Genomic DNA, 16,877 nt, shown 5'->3' on the forward strand with positions numbered 1-16,877 from the left:
CGCCGAGCCGTGCGGCAGGGAGGCGATCTCTTACCCTCCAGCTCGCCGGGGACGGTGCAAAGTGCAGCGGCTCCGCGGCCGCCCGCACCCAAGCGGCGCGGGAGCGCGGCGGCGGCTGCCCCGACCGCTGCCCGGCATCACGGCCCTGGCCCCCGCGGGCTCCCGAGCACCTGCCCCACTCCCGGGGCCGCTCCCCGGCCCGGGCTCCCACAGGCCGCCCCGCAGCGGCGGGACGCCGAGCGCTGGCACCGGCGCACGGAGAGGGGAAGCCACGGAGCGCCGCAACTCCAGCCGGCCCCGCCGCTCCCGGGCCGGGCTCCCCCCGCTTCCCCGCGGCACGGCACGGCTCGGCACGGCGGCTCCCGCGGGCTGCGCCTACCTTTCATCGCGGCGAGCACAAAACACATCATTTGTCAGGGGCGAAGCGGCGGGGAGCGGAGCGCGGCGGGCAGGGAGGCGGGAGCGGAGGCGGGACGGGACGGGCCCTGGGCGAGAAGCGCCGCCGCCGCCTCAGCAGCAGCCGCCGCCGCCTGCCAGCGGAGAGCCGCGCCGCGCCGCCATCCCCCGGCCCATATGAGGCTCCATGTGACCCGCTGACATCAAGCCAGCCCCGGCCCCCCGCCTTGTTTACACCGCTCGCTCCGTCCCTCCCCTGCCGGCGCCGAGGGGCGGCGCGGGCGCCCGGTCACGGGGCGAGCCCGGCCCGGCAGCACCGCCCCCGCCCGCCCGGCAGCGGGGCGGCCCCGGGCCCGGCCGCACGGCGCGGCGGGGCTGGGCTGCGGGGCTGTCCCGGCCGCCGCACGCTGCTGAGACCGGCCGGCAGCAGCGGCAGCAGCGGCGGCACCGGCTCGCTGCCCGCGGCCTTTCCCCGTCCGCCGTCCTAGTTCACCCCCCCTCGAAAGATCTGTAAGTGTTATTTTAAGTAAAAAAATCCCAAAAAACAAACCCACACTGTATCGAAGCCACATCTGGGCATAACACGGCTATACACTTAATAGTCGTTGACTTGATGATTAAGCAGAACAGCATTTACATTTTAAATCCGTCTGGTGACGGGTTTCATGCTCTCCTAGGATTTACGGGGAACGCGGGAAGCATTATAGCACTGCTGGAGTTATTTCCATGTACGCGGTAGCATCAGCTGTCACCACACTGTCAGTTTGGGAGGTGAAGTTTTGCATCATTAATACGCACACATCCGCCCTACAAGAGGGGCAGCGCAAGGCTGAACACAGAAAAAAATTCTAACCTATGAAAAAATAAAACCACTTTGGTGAAAATTGCATTAACAAACCCAGTAGCTTTTCCAATCCCTATCCTAGCCGCTGGAAGAGAGTGTCACAACACATAAAACTGAAGAAAAGCATTGATGCATTACAAGCTATTTAACAGGGGACAGAATATAACATTTCATAATAATTTAATCAGAAGTATAAGCATTTAATGAAAATAAGACAAGGGAAACCAGATAAACAGAAGCCAGAGGAAGCATCTTGGTATCTGAAACAAAACCCTGTATTTAGAAAGAGCCTTTATGAGACAAGGACACTGAAACAATCCGTTATTAAACGGCCCCTAATGACTAATTCTCACCTATTTCCTTAATGAGTTCTTGATACAGCATGATATTATTTAAACATGATAAGACGCTATCCAGGTGTACTTACCATTTATCAGTCTAGTCATTCAAATCCCATTAATGCAAAATATTGTTTAAATATTTTATTTAAAAAATAATAATCCAAGAGCTAATCTGGTGCAGTAGTGTAAATTTAGCTAACATCTTCAGCATAAAGTTTTTGATCTGGGTTTGTCATCCTTACTTACATTAAGCCGTTCCTACCAGTAGCACTACAAGTACTGTGAGGTACTGCTCAGACAAGTTACAGTGGCAGATCTGGTCCCAGGTGGGTTTGTGTTCATGGAGTTTTATCTGCAGCACATGTTTTAAAAGTTGCGACGCACTGCATAGAAAGCTTACAGGTCACCCTGGACTGAATCAAACACCACTGACAGTGCTGTTCTGATCTCTTCAGAACCTGGAAAATGCTGCTTTTACGTGTGGGCCAGCTGCTGCTGTGGAATTTAGATGCAGTCAGACGACTTGCAGCAAGCACGAGAGAAAAGAATGTCGTCTTAATATATTGTAACGTGGAGTTAGATCGTTGTAAACATTTCACTCTGACACAGCAAGTAATGTCAGACCTATGGCTTGAAAAATGTCACAGTCCATTAGCGCTAGTTGTCTTGTCAGACATTTAACCTTAAGGTACACAGCATTACATTATTACTGATCTGTATTTGTTTCCAGTCCAACTGAAATGCAACTGGTAATCTGGAATGACATCTGATGTGCTAAACGGCTTCAATAATAAGCAGGCAACACAGATTTTGCATTCTTACAGATGCCTTGCAACGGTTGCTTCATAAAATTATAGAAGATTGGTCATCAGATATTTAAGTGAGAAGAGCACATTTAAAATACTTATTGTTGTCAATATCCCATCTAAAGCCATCTGCTAACTGACTTCTGTATGTATAAACATCCATTCACACTTCAGTTTTTCTGGCTTGGTTGACCTCATTATGAAATGCCAATTTAAAATCCGTTTCCTCCCAATTTACCAAACTATTGCAACACTGAAAGTCTCACTCAAGTTCAGACACCATATCAATGACAACACAAAGACAATGTGACAGTCAAATAATACTTAGCTCAGTATTGCAGTTTACTCGTCATGCAACTGCTCTCACCGATTTGTACAGCGGGGTTTCATTTGACATCTATGAATGCTCCTTATTTTCCAGAAGCTTGTACTTGATTGTGCTTGTTACTCAAGCATTTGATAAATACCGACAAAACACGGCAGGATTCATACCCCTACTGTTCACAGGAGCAAGAAACCACACCTCAGCCTACACACAATTCTTTCCTGGATTTCTGCATCCAAAGTCCTCCTGAAGGCATCAAATCTATGTATTAATGGTTCAGACTAAGTAGCGGCCTGCAGAGCAGACCCTGACCACATCATGCGTTCATCCTTTGCGCCACCTTTTCTTCAGAAAAGGCAGCAGCTGGTCCCAGGAGACAGCCAGGCCTGTTACCCAACAGCCAAGGCACCTTCTGTGCACACTTGGCAGGGCACACAAGCATCTCCTGCTCGGGTACGTGCCCCCAAATGTGGGGTGGTTCCAAACCTGTGCTGCAGCTTCTCTGTGGTGCCAGAATGTGGCCATTTTGGCAAAATGGAAATTCACGTTTCAGTTGCGACATTGGTTGGGAGCAGGCTGCCTGGACCTACCTGGGGCTGGCCTGCTGCCCTGACCCGACCATGGCCAGCACAGGGTGCAGAGCCTGGGCACAGGGCACAGGTTACAGGGCACAGAGCCCCGGCGCAGGGTGCAGGGCACAGTGCGGAGAGCCCCACCGCAGGGTGCAGAGCCCTGGCGCACAGTGCAGGGCACAGGGTGCTGAGCCCAGGCACAGGGCCTTGGCACACAGTGCAGGGCACAGGGCGCAGAGCCCTGGTGCAAGACACAGGGCGCAGATTCCCGACACACTGCGCAGGGCACAGGGCGCAGAGTACAGAGCCATGACACAGGGCACAGGGCCCCGGTGCAGGGCACAGAGCACAGGGCGCAGAGCCCCAGCCCCGGTGCCTGGCATGCTCCTCGCGCAGCCTGCTGGTGAGCAGCTCCGGGGGGCCGGGGGTGCGCGGTGGGCTCCTGCCCTGCTGCCCAGCTGAGCCACGGCAGTTGCACTCTCGCCCGCCCCAGCCCCAAGGCCCACCGTGGCCGGGGGGAAGCTGTGAGTGCTCAGGGCCCGCTGCAGGGGAAACTTAAATTCTAACCACGCTCGAATATCCAGGAACTACAAATGTAAGATTGCCAGTTTAAAGGTCTCCACGTGTTGTGTAACCTTATCACGTATTGCTCTGGGTTGTGTCGATATAAAGGGTGTTCAACTTGTTAGCCTAACCACAAGCTGCTGCAGCAATCAGAGGGAAACAACTGTTTCTAGCAACCTTTTCAACCTCTGCTAGGGGAAAAAAAAAAATCTAAAAAAATTAATGTTGAATTGCTAACAGAGAAAGGGAAAATACCCATGACAGCTATTTGCACTAGTAATCAGGGAACTAGTATTTGAGTAGTCTAAGCACAGGACAGAAAATATTGAAAAGCCCTCCTCCTCCACCTCTTTTTAAACCTACTGAGCAAAGTAATACATTCAGCTTCCAAGATGAACCAGTAACCACTCCTAACTACTTGTTCAAAGACATCCCCAAACAGAAGTAGTTTAAATGCAACTAATTAAAGAAGGATGTTTATGTTGTCCTGACTTGGAACACCAGCGGAGGGCATTTCTGCGGACTGTCAGGTCATGTCCATTCTTGCCTAAGTGAAGCTGCATGGTTATGCTTCATTCAGAAAGAATTCTGAGACCTCCTTATCGCTGAAATGTAAGATTTGACTAGTAAATGCAGGATGTAACCACTACACTCCTTCTGTATACAGCAGTGGGGAAAAAATGCTCTTAAAAGAAGAAAATGTGTCACATAATAACCCCGTCTGAAGGAGGTATAACCGCACAGGATTGTTATGAAGCTGAAGTTGTCAAACAACTACAAGGTACAGCATTTACCCACTGCTCTATCACCATCACATACACAACTGCATACAAATCCTCTGGCAAAGAAATAACTGCATGCTGCGTTCTCCCATGAAGATGAAAACTTGACTTACTGGAAAAGAAATGTGATATAAAACCATTTCAATAAAATCATCCAGGGCCTCCATATTTTCAGTTTTTGCAGAGACAGCTTCTTCCCTTTGTTAAAATGACCTAGAGCTAAGTTTTCCACATATGTTTTTGCTTAACAAAAGAGCTTAGACTGTCAGTATAAATTTACACGATCATGCATATTTTTAATTGTTTTTCTGAAGTTTTCATGGGCTTTTAATGAAGTAAGTTCTTTAAAAGTTCCAGGAAATCTTGTATTGATTCAAATAGATAGTGGTAACATTTGGAAAGGCTCAAGTATTTTTCAGTGCTTCAAACACCTATAGAAAATTCCTTTCTTATCAACATTTAAATATCTCCTCTGAGGAATTAAACGCTGGCCAGAGAAGGTGACAGTAGCTTCCTGGTAAACAGGAAAAAGCAGGTGATACTGAAAGTGAAGCCTCCCCCAACTGCAACCTAATCCTAATGTCAGGTGAAGTGTTCAGCTCCAGGTCATTACAGGGATGCAGCGCTAGATGCAACAAGAGTTTGAAATGCACAACAAGTTCTAAGCATTGTGCGTTGCCTTTTTGGCTTCTTACACAACAATAATTATATGTGAAACCACACAGGTGCAGCAGTTGCAGCAGCCTTGTTTACCAATACATCCAAAACAAGTGCAGGAAAACTGCAGCCCTAAATAATCTTCAAAATGCAAGTCACAATTCTGTCCACCCTACCGACAATCACGTTTTAAGGAGTTTCTAATTGATATACGCAACACTGACAAAAGAAAATTGTTGTTCCTAAACACATTTCCCTTCTCTAGATTCAGTGGTATTTTAATCTTCATTATTTCTAGCCCTCCAAGTAGCACACTGTCGAAGATGAATCTAACTGAGGTTGTCCTCATTAAGTTGCCTCTTTTTCATCTATTTAAAACTGCTGCTATGCTGACCCTGCAATCATACCATTTTGCTTCAGACAAAATACCTTCCCAAATTCTTGCTGAGGAGGTGTGCTTTTGTGCAGCATGGGCCTCAGCTATATGTCTTAATCAAGCCATTTTATACACTACCCCACAACTTCCAATTAAGTACATTGCTATCCACAACTTTTGAACTGGTTGCTGTGCTTTGCCCAACAGCTGCTACAGTTCTGCACCTGCTGAAATGAAGTATGACTTGACAAAACGTTTTGGGGTTCATCTGGATGAAAGGCAAGTCCAGAGTCATTATCATCAGCTAGGTATGCTGTCGGCAGTACAAGATGTTAAAGATCTAATCAATTGGATTGTCACCCAGTTTCCACTGGCCTTGAAATCCCTTGAAAGGATGTAACATTTGCCGCTTTTCAAAATATAGGGTAACAGCAGTACACTTTCGAATTAAAGTGATTAGAAAGATGAGGCTATGGCCAATTAATCACCTGCCACCAACTGCAAGTGGGTCCATGGAAAGATTACAAGGTTATCAAGAAATCAATCCAACTGCACTTAGTAGCCTCTGCCTTCTCTCCACACCTAAAACATGGTTATGAAGTGACGGGTATTGGAGTACTGATCGTGCTGCCACTGCCGAGTCCCTGTTGGATCTCAGAGAGATTCTCATCTATAGGCTTTAAAAGTTGGTCTTAGATCACACTGTCAAACCTTCTTACAATGTCCTAACATTAATGCTGCCAAAAAGCAGGAATTATTTGAAAGCTGTTAGAGCTCTCAGTTTCATGCATAATCTTACCTGCCTATTTTTGGCCGGTGTTGCTTGCCAAAAACTGCAGCTGTGTATTGTTCAGCATATCCCTTTTGGCGGGGAAAAGTCAATGGATGGTGTAAAACCTACTGCTGAGATAACTGTCAATAGCACAAAGCAAAGCAAGATACTGGTTATCCTCAAAGAAGCAACTGTTAGACTCTTGTTTAAGGATCATCATCATAGAGTCATTCTTTGGCATAAACAGGCTCTCCAAAGAACCACCTTTCCCTGTAAACCTGCTCAAGAGAATTGTGTTGGTTGTGGTGAAACATCTTCAACATATTTTGGAATCTTCAAAAGTCCTTTTGCTCCTTTTCAGCTTGACGTTCGAGCTTCAGCAGCACAGAAACAGCCCTTGGGAAGTTGCTCAGTTAACTGACCATACTGCTGGTGACAAACGAAAACAAATGCCCAGATGCAGAGATACTGGATGTCAGCCGTACAGGCGATAGTGCCTTTGGAGGCTTGCTGAAAGCAGACAGAACTGTGTAAGCGCTTTGGTCCCTTTCTGAAAAATATCTTAGTAGTAGTATGGAAAAGTTCTTACTTGTCTAAAAAGCCTTCGGCCTGCAGCCTTTTCAGTCAGTTTTATGGGCAACAACTGAGTTTCACGAAGTATTGGGTCCAGTTCCCCAAACTTAGCGCATACAAGTCATTTGCAGAAGAATCGCAATGCTCACAGGGCAGCCCGGTTTTCATGCATTCCCACAGGAAAGGAAAGTGAAAACTATTAAGAATGTTCCAAGCCTGCCTACTTCTCCCAGCAAATTTATGACCGACCTGACCACTGGCTTCAGGTCTTTAGCCAGTTACGTATCAGGGTAAGTAACAGTTGGGTTTTTTTTCCCTGAGGCACATTGATCAAATGGTGGTGTTTTGTTTCTTTAATCCTTGGGTTTCTCTTTCTGCCCTCTTCTGAATCATCAGGGATGGCCAAGGCAGGGAGAAAAGGCAGTGGTGAGCAGTGTGTGAGATGAAGTGAGATTATTTCTTTCTCAGAATCCCCCTCACACACGTGTCTGGCCAGATGCAGCCCCAGGAGGGAACCCAGTGGGTTTCTGGCCTTCTCCTGAGGCATGGTTCAGCAGTCAAGATGAAATGGGCATAACCCAGCGGATCCTTTGCCACTCCGTGTGCCTAGGGCATTAATAGCATTTTAGTCTCTTTTATTTCCTCTCTGCTTACAGCACAGGCTCTAATCTGTTGACAAACAGAATACTTCAACTACGCTTAAGAATAACCAGAGAAATGTAATAGTCTGCAGCCTGTGGACTGCAGCCAAACAAAATTGTCTCTTCTGCCTCCAAACTGTGGAAACTATGCCTATGTCACAGCTGCCAGAGAAGAACCGAAGCAGTCTCATGTACGGAGCAGAGGGGTGAGGGTGAGGAGCCTTCATGTGCTGAATTTGCCCTGCACCCACTTCCAGATTGATCTAAATTAACCTAAAAGAAACTGTAAGTATGCCAACATCTAAATTGTTTCAGGTCATGTCCAGCGTCAAAACTCCCTCTTATGCTACATGAGATCAGTAAACAAATTTTCCCTCTTTTCAAGAATGTAATTAAGAATGTGAGATTTAGTGGGACAAATAAGCTGTGCTGGGCATTCAGAGAACCAATGTGGAAATTATTTTTCTTTCATGGAAAACAGAAGCATCTGTCCAGTCAAGCAAACCAAGCAATGATTCTGCGTTATGAAATACTCTTTTTATAACTATTGACATTTCAGTCAGCTGTGCCACATGTCAATAGTGGTTTTATTGCTCACATTTAAACTACAGCTTTCAGGACAGGATTCATCTAACTTGACATTGTCTGATCAGCAGCATATTTCCTGCTCCTGTGAGCATATACATTATTTATACAGCTTTGCACTGGAGAGTATTTGGGCTATTATGAGAAAAAATTTAAGATCTGGCATGCTTTTATGCCTCAATGCAAACTACAAGCTTAGAACCACACATGCTTTCTAAGACAATTAAAGTTTCATATTAGGCCTCTCTCCAGAATTAGTCTTCAAGTCACAGCTTATCACAGCCTTCTAAGCCTGTCTGACTCCCTTCTTTCCAGCACAGCACTTAACAGACAGGTCTCAAATGCTGTGCGTGTCACATTTTCTCCAGTTCCTCCTCAAATTAATACTGAGCTCCAGAACAGAAATACTGGAAAGCCTAACATACCTTCTGATCACATACCAGCAGATCACTGTTAATTTCTCCCATTTCTCACTTCTTGGTATTCTGATGGTAGCTGGCAAACTGGTTTTTTTAAGAGATCAAATGTTATTGTTCTAATTAAACTCCAGCAGCTTTCACTCCAGATGTCCTCCCCCACAGCACCATTACATTCTTAAAATCATGGAAGAAAATTCATTACTTCTGATGTGTTAGTGAAAAATACATGGCAGCTGATTATGGCTTTCAAGGCTTCAACCTTAAGGATAAAATAAACTTTACTGATCTATTTTCAAAATTCAATACAGCCTCAACCACTCTATTTCAAAGAAACAAAACACTGCATACCTACTTAGAGTGATAAATAAACGATGATACAGTTCCTGGGCGTGAAATCCATACAGATAATTCCTTTGCGTAGCGCTGATTAATAGACATGATAAAGTGACACTGTTGAAGGATATTAGACTTTAGCAGAAGCAAAATAAGAAGATGATTCACTCACAAATGTAATTATTTGAGAGCATTGTTTTACTAATAATCACCTAGTTCAGAGGAGAACACCTGCACAGTACCTTCTTTTACTTCAAAAGGGGGGTGGGGAGAGCAATATTCTAAGCTGATGAATTTGATTACAAAGCAGAGCATATAGGGCAGACCACCTATAGAGAATGATCCATTGTTTTATATAAACCCTGATTTTTATAACCTGCATTTGTATTAATTTAGCTCGAGACAGCATTTTTTTAATCCTATTTAGAAAGCAAAACAGGTAAAGGATTTAGAAACCTTCTCATTTTCTATCTTAGTAATTTAATCTGAGCTACTACCACTTGCTTGATAAGAATAATCTTGAACTCATAATTTAAAACTCATTAGCATACACCCATCTTACAGAAAAGAATCCGCCAAGCATTTTTCACATAGGCACATCAATTCTGATTACTTCAATTCAATTTTAAAGGATCTTTGACAGGGCTACTGAAAGGCTTGTCAAAGAACAAGGAAACATTATGACATTCTTTCCCCATATCCCTTTCCAGAGCATGAAATATGAGGGGCATTTCTAATAGAATCAAGGCTAATTTAAGATACCGTTAATCTTTACTTTAAGGCTGCTGTGGCTGGGGAGGTTACCTCTAGCACACGGCAGCTGTTCTTCAGCGCACATCTGTAGTCCGGTTCCAATGCATACCCAAGTTATTAAATAACAAACTTCTTGACATAATTCAAAGCAAACATATTGCAAGCATGTATTTTACAAGCTACAATGAGAAGACATACTTAAATTTCAATAGAGGTTGTTTGGTTGTTTTTTTTTAATTTAAAAAGGTATCTGCTGCTTTTACTCATTCTGTTCATTTTTAGCTGAAGGACAAAGAGTATGTTTTTTCTTTTTACTGACTGGAAACTGCTTCCCCAAAATACTAATTTTGCTATTTTAAAATGAGTCATTTATCTGCTTTCTAGCATGAACAACTGAAATGGCTTTGTATTTTCAGTTACAGTGCATCATCAGAGCTGTTATGCTTTACATCTGTTCAACAAGCCTGTTACAATTATACAATCCACAAAAAGCCGCACGGTAGCGACAGGTAAGATACACCGCATATAGCGGGCCAGACCTTGCTTCCTGCACACACCCCAGCAGCCCCGCTGAGACCAGTGTGGTCGCCCACGCTCTGGGGGCAGACGGCACCGACCAATCCAGCACGCTGGAACACGGCTTTTCTGCAGACCGCATATAAAAAGAGCCAGGTGTTCTGCAATACCTGGGACAGATGAGTAATTTTCAAGTGAAACAGAGGTGCGTGAGCTGGGCTATGAAGCAACGAAAAAGGAGATACGTGCCAAAGAATCAAAAAAAAAAAAGAGAAAATAATTACTCAAAGACATAGGATGTATATCAATAAAAAGTAAAAGACAAAGAAGACTGTAAAAGATCAAGGTATGTTTCTCTATGCCATCACCAGAATGATAGCAGCGAGAAGAACCCCTACAATTCACTGATCAAAGACAAAGTGACAGACTGCCCACTGCTGAGGTAAAGCCTGTGAGGGACGGAGACAAGCTCTTGTGCAGGTGACTAAATGGCTGCAAGGTGCTGAATGAACAGATGACACCATTTTTTAACAAATCTGAGATGAATGGAAGCTGGATCACTTCTAACAGAAGAACTGAAGAAAACTTCAAAAGGAGGTGAAGAAGACCTGAAGTTCGGAGATATTGATGCAATCTGCACCAAACTGCTGAGGAAGGAAGCTTCTGAAGCACCACTAAAGATAGTTAATGCAACATGGAATGAACACAAATTGTATCAAATAGGAGAAGAACTACCAATGTGAAACTGCTAAGGTAGGGCAACCTACCTCTATGTGAAAAAAGGGAGAGGACTCATGCTACTTGTAACCAGAAAATCATGATCATTTTTCCTTCACAGCCTTCTGCTTAGTAACTTTGAAAAATCATACAGAAGAGATGTATGTTAAAAATCAAAGGGTATCCTGGTAGAAGCAATTACTTAAAAGATTACATTCTCTTGTAGCATGTTTCTGAAAAATATAAAACACTAGACAACTCTGAGCCTCAGTTTTAAGAGAATGAGAAAATACAGCATTCTCCGTGACAGCATCTTAGCTCTCCTCAGTGTCTATGATACAAATCCTGTATTTTCTTCCAGTATTGAAGTGAAAAGGAGACAAGTGGCAAATGGGAGCTGGTGCTAACAGAACCTTTAAAGCTCTGTGCCCAAAATCAAGCATACTACCGGAACGTGCAGCGATGCGCCGGACAGAAGAGCCTCTGTTGCTCTCAAATTTAGGAATGTATCAGTGCCTGTGGTAAAGACAGTCTGCTAATATTCTGCATTATGCTATAGATCCAATAGCAAGGGTCCCCAAACCTTGTTGTTAGGGCCAGCCCATTCAGTGACGGTAACTATATTTGATTTTGGAACTGGGCATTTTTCTGCAAGACAAAGGAAAACCAGGTAATTTTGGGTCCTCAGTAGTTTGCATGCTTATATAGTTGGGGTCTTGAAGTCCCCTAGGAAAAGGAAAGAAATTACACATATGAACTAGTCTCTAGAAGCTCCTAAAGATCTCTGAGAATAGCTAAGAGAAGGGAGGAGCAACTGCTGCTGGGGATTGAGTGCCTTGTGTTCCTCAGGGCTGCGAGCCACTTTGTTCAGAAGGCATGGTATCTCCTTGAAAGAGCGTCGGAGGGGAGCCCCATGGACCCTCCCAGCCCACAGCAAGCTTTCAGGTGTGCACTGACCTGTTACAGGAAAGATACACCATTCCAAAGCTCTAGACTTTTTACTTCTTTCTTCCTAATCTTGTCTTTTCTTCTGTTTCATCTATATAGATGTTAGCCTTACCACACAGCATTCAAAGCCACACAAAAGCATTTATTCTGTGTCAGACTTCTTTTCCATTTAAGGCTGGTACTCTGCAAAAAGCAATATGCACAGTTTCATAAGGGGAAACTAGTGCATTATTTTTGCCTTCACAAACTCTAGCCCTTCCTCTTTAGTTGTCTAGTGATCCCAAACTGAAAACATGCCAAGACATTGCAATATAAATGCGTCATTGGTTTTATCAACCAAATAAGAAAACAAATGTTTTCAAGTAATCATTATGTTAAAATTAAGCCTACAAAACATTTAACAGTATTAAGGAGGAAGAAATACGCTGAATTTTTGTATGATGAAATCGAAAGGAAAAATTTATAAAGCCTATAAAAGCAGACCCAGACTTCCTGACACAAGAACTAAATCTCATATCTGGCCCCCAAAATCCATGCATGATCAGTGGTCTACCTGTATGAAAGTGGCAGCAGCTGGGGTTCACACTGGGGTTTCAGCTGGCATAGTAACAGTAGGCAGGTCTGTCATTTTCCTAAGTGAAAAAGATGCTATCTTTGTCAGGAGAAAATTGGAATGTGTTTCATAGTGCTATACCAAATCTTCAGGTCCAATACAGCTTGAGAGGTGTATCACAAATACTCTGTGAGCACTGATGACCGTACAGCAAGGGCAAAAATCACTACATTTGTAGAGGTCTTATATCAGGTAAAAACTTTCAGTACAGATATTCTTCCTTCTTTGTTATCTGAAGTACATGTTGTCACTACTTGCAGTGCTGATTCAAGTTGTTTCACACCCAGCCATCTAGCTCGTTTTTGCTTTCATTTTCTCATGAAAATAGAAGGGCAACCTAAGGCAGCACCAGCCTGGCATTAGTTGGTCCTACCAATTCATGGGAATGTCTCAAGTGGTAATTATTTAATGTACCATGACGCTGAACAGGATACAATCATCCCAAATTGTGAGATCATGTTCTGCCACATTTCAAGTGCTTGTTGCTGGAGATGTGACAGATTACTGATGCGATCCAAAATCCAGCAAAGACATAAAAACAAACTTAAAAGACACAGGTAGCATGAGCAGCTGAATGCCTGTACGCTTCCCACTCCGCTAAGTAAGGTGAAAAATCTCACTAGAGATAGGCCTAATTGTTTTCCGAACTGATGAAGACTAAGAAATAAATAGGAAAGGACTGGCAAAGGCAACACAATAATACTGATGGTGTACAGAGGGTTTACAAGAGTTAGGATTAGGGGATACAGCAACACTGCAGTATCTTGGTGTTCACACTACTATTATAAAAAATCAAGCCAAATGCAACTAGGTCACATTAGAGAGCATTACCTTACCTCTTTAAAGGATTATCATTTTACCAGGTTATTGTTTTTTCCCTTATCACTAAGACCCATCAATATCAGGCTGGATATTGTTATGCCTTCATGGCAATTCTGATTTTTGCTAAAGGGGACTAGCGGGAGTGGTGTGTTGTAGCTCCTCCCATTAGTACTAGGCAATGTTGTGCATATGTGCTGCAGGACATGCCACCGTACTGTCTGCACTGCACTTCCTACTCCTACACCCCTCTGAGAGTATTTGTAGCCGTGGGGTTGCAGGGAAGTGATGTTCAAGATCACCACTCAAAAGGCAGATGCACAAATGAGGGACAGGCTTGTCACTGACAATGCCTTATTTCTTCAGGTCTCCCACTAACTGAGTTGCCATTTCTGAACTGGGATTCCTGGGTTAGGGGAGTTTTCCTCCGTATCTGTGAAACCTATCCCATGCTGTCTGTCTAATGGTCCAAGTTGGGGTTAGACAGGAACGAAGGTCTCCCTGAATCACTGTGGTGCACACATCTTCTCCTCTTTAATTCTGATAACAAACGTGGTGGTATCTCAACAAAACAGGAAGCTTTTCAAAATTAAAAGAGGCAATGCAGAGAAAACAAAAGCTTCACATCACATTATTTGAGGAAAGTTTGGAAAACACTGGCTTTTTTGAACAGAAATATTTCCTGATCCTTTCTCCCAGTTTCTAGACTGGGTGGCTAAACACGGACCCTCATTTGCTGTCTCAGTTAGCATATTTTGTTCAAATATAAGTATGATAAAATGGTTTGAGGACTAAGACTTGAGATCAGAAACTCAGCAATAGAACTTGTAATGTGTTTCACGAGGTGTCAAGATGGCCTGTAATGGAACGTTTAGAGTAGAATTCAAATAGACATGAGGTTGTAAGAGTTATTCAACAGTGAGTTAATGAGAGCACTCCTTTATAAAATGAAGGACTACCGAGTGCTTTTATTGAACCATAGCTTTTTTGAAAAGCATTTACTATGGAAACCAAGTTCTGTGAAAAGATCCAGAATACAAGGGAAACCACAGGTATGGTGTCTGAACCAGCTTTCTGACCAGGGAAACAAGAATTTTAAAGCCTGGTGACAGGGGGTGATTGGATAGGAAGATAAAAGTCCCTGTTCAACAAAAGCAATGTCTGGTATCCTATATTGAAGACTGCAGTTTTTAGTGATAAAGAGCAAGCTTTACACTCCTCCCCTATATGCATTTCCCTGGCTTGAGAATATTTCATCAAAGTGGATTTTAAAAAAGACTTAGCCATTTAGAGTGGGTTTTCACTCATCATAGGCAATTGTAAGCTCTACTGATCATTTGCCTAGCTGCCCTCCCTATAGAGAAGTGTGGGAAACAACTTTATAGAGACTAAAAATATTAGGTCCATCTAGGAATGTCTGCACCAGCCACTGGACACAGAAAGTAGAAATTCTGCTGTGAAGTGGTACAGACCTGGTGCAAGCTCAGGAAATGATCACAAACCAAGAAGCCTTTCACCTCTGAGAACCCAAAATTTGCAGATTAAACTCTTGTGTTCTATCTAATCTTTCAAATCCTGCTGCATCGGAATATGGGTACGTGGGCTCTCACAAACTAAGCCCCACACTCCCCAGCTAAAACCACTGTTTATATATCTGAAATGCAATGCCACGCACATACCTGGAAGGTGTTAATTTCCTTTTTTCTCTGTATCTGCAAAACCAGCTTCATGCCAAAGGTTCAATAGTTATCAAAAGTTCAATACTTACGAAGATGGACTACCCATGAGTACAGTGCTAAAATAAGCCTATCACGAAGAAGAAGGGGGAAAAAAGGCAAAGCCCATATAAGAAAAACAATCTATTGGGTTTGTTTACCAGAACTAGAAGGAAAGCAAAAGAAAATCTATGCTGCTTTGCAACTTCTTGTCAGCAAGGTGAATTGAAAATGTGCTGAGCTACACATTTCAATATTATATGCCCACACCCAAAGGATGCACAGGGAGTGGAGATGAACAGAACTACATGTTCCTTCTTTGAATTGTACCTATTATCTAATATACCAGTAGAAACATTTCCCACCATAATCATATGCATATGCCTCAAAAGCTGTTTATCTGGCAACCTTCATTAAAGTATTAACTGGCATATCACCCTCCTAGCTTACTGCAATGATTTAGGGGGAAAAAACCAACCCAAACAAACAGAGCCACCTTTTGTCCACATTGTAAGCGTAGCAAAAAAGAAGCACAAACTGGCATTTTCTTGATGAATTTATGCAGCTTTAGAACCACAGACTGTTTACATGAGTGACACAGACTAAAGTGTTTGTCCTGCATTATAATACTGTTAAGTGAAGACAGCTGGATTCTATTCTATCAAGAACATGAATCAATAGAGTTGCCAACTAAATTCAAATGAAGAAACCAGTTACCGTTGAAACCAGCAAATAAAGAAAGGCAGAACTGGCTGCAACTAGATCACAGATCATGTTTAAAAAGTGAAAAAAATAATCAGGATGACTTTCAAATTGAATCAAATACATGTGGAAACTAGGAAAACAAAAACATTGCACTTTGAGTTGTCAGAATAATGGTTCCTTCAGTAACGTTAGTAATTCTTTCCCACCTTAGCTAGGCCAGGAGAAAGTACATGGTACCTTTTGGATGGCTGTTTTGTACCTGGTATTACTGCAGACCAAGCCTGCAAGCTGCCCATGTGGTTCAGAAACCACTTCCTCTTGCATGTGATTTGCAGAAGACTTCATCATGCACTCAGAAGCAGTTATTTCAGATTACATCTAAAACAAGCCACACCACAAGCCTAACACTTTGGGTGTTCAGTTCGTCACCTGGATATTCTGGAGGCGGGCTCTCAAATGCATTTGGCAAGCAGGACTGATAGTTACGTGCTAGTTTCACTACCCTAACGAAGAACTGCCCAAAACACTTAGGGGCAAAATGTTTTGAAAAAAGCCATGCTGTGGGAGCATGTAAAGGGTTATGTTAAAAATACTCCACTTAGCTTGCAGCTTAAGCAGGGAGTGCACCAAAACACTAAATGCTTCTACACCAAAAAAGCAGCCAGTAGGAACCTTCATCTATTTATCTCTTGTGGCTTGTCTTAGGGTCAGAAATGACCATGGTGCCAAAAGCACAGCATAGCAATTATCACCCAGTCCTATTAATAATTCCTATATGCCAAAAAACTATGACAGAAGGCTCACCATAAACTCCATCATTTTCCATTTATAAATAATACACAGTTTATAGATGATTCCACAAATAGTAGGACCGCACATCTGCGGTAACGCAGGAAAATAGGCAAATCTGCATTATTGGCAGGTTTTTAAAACACCTATGGGCAAAAGTTTGTAGTTTGTCTATGGCTACATTTAGTGCAACTGACATGATCCAATCTGTGCATATTCACTGGGTATAATGTTACTATATTTACATTATAGTGTATCTAAATATATTTTTGGGAGGGTAAAAAAACTGAGGGAGTGGTGACTGAGTCAGGATCCC

General features: G+C 43.4%; 1 protein-coding gene across 3 annotated transcripts in view; it reads right to left on the reverse strand.

Annotated features, from left to right (window-relative positions):
* RORA (RAR related orphan receptor A) overlaps window positions 1–16,877 on the reverse strand; it is a 384,491-nt gene that overhangs the window by 74,333 nt on the left and 293,281 nt on the right. The window contains exon 1 of one of the 3 annotated variants that reach the window (XM_037394018.1): window positions 380–595. The exons of the other annotated variants lie outside the window; for them this stretch is intronic. Within the exon in view, the coding sequence (XP_037249915.1) occupies window positions 380–410 (31 nt within the window). The 5' untranslated portion in view covers window positions 411–595. Of the gene's footprint in view, window positions 1–379; window positions 596–16,877 lie in introns of those variants that run through there. 3 annotated transcript variants of the gene reach the window in all.

Source organism: Falco rusticolus, chromosome 7 (genome assembly GCF_015220075.1).
Source record: "Falco rusticolus isolate bFalRus1 chromosome 7, bFalRus1.pri, whole genome shotgun sequence".
NCBI classification, from domain to species: domain Eukaryota; kingdom Metazoa; phylum Chordata; class Aves; order Falconiformes; family Falconidae; genus Falco; species Falco rusticolus.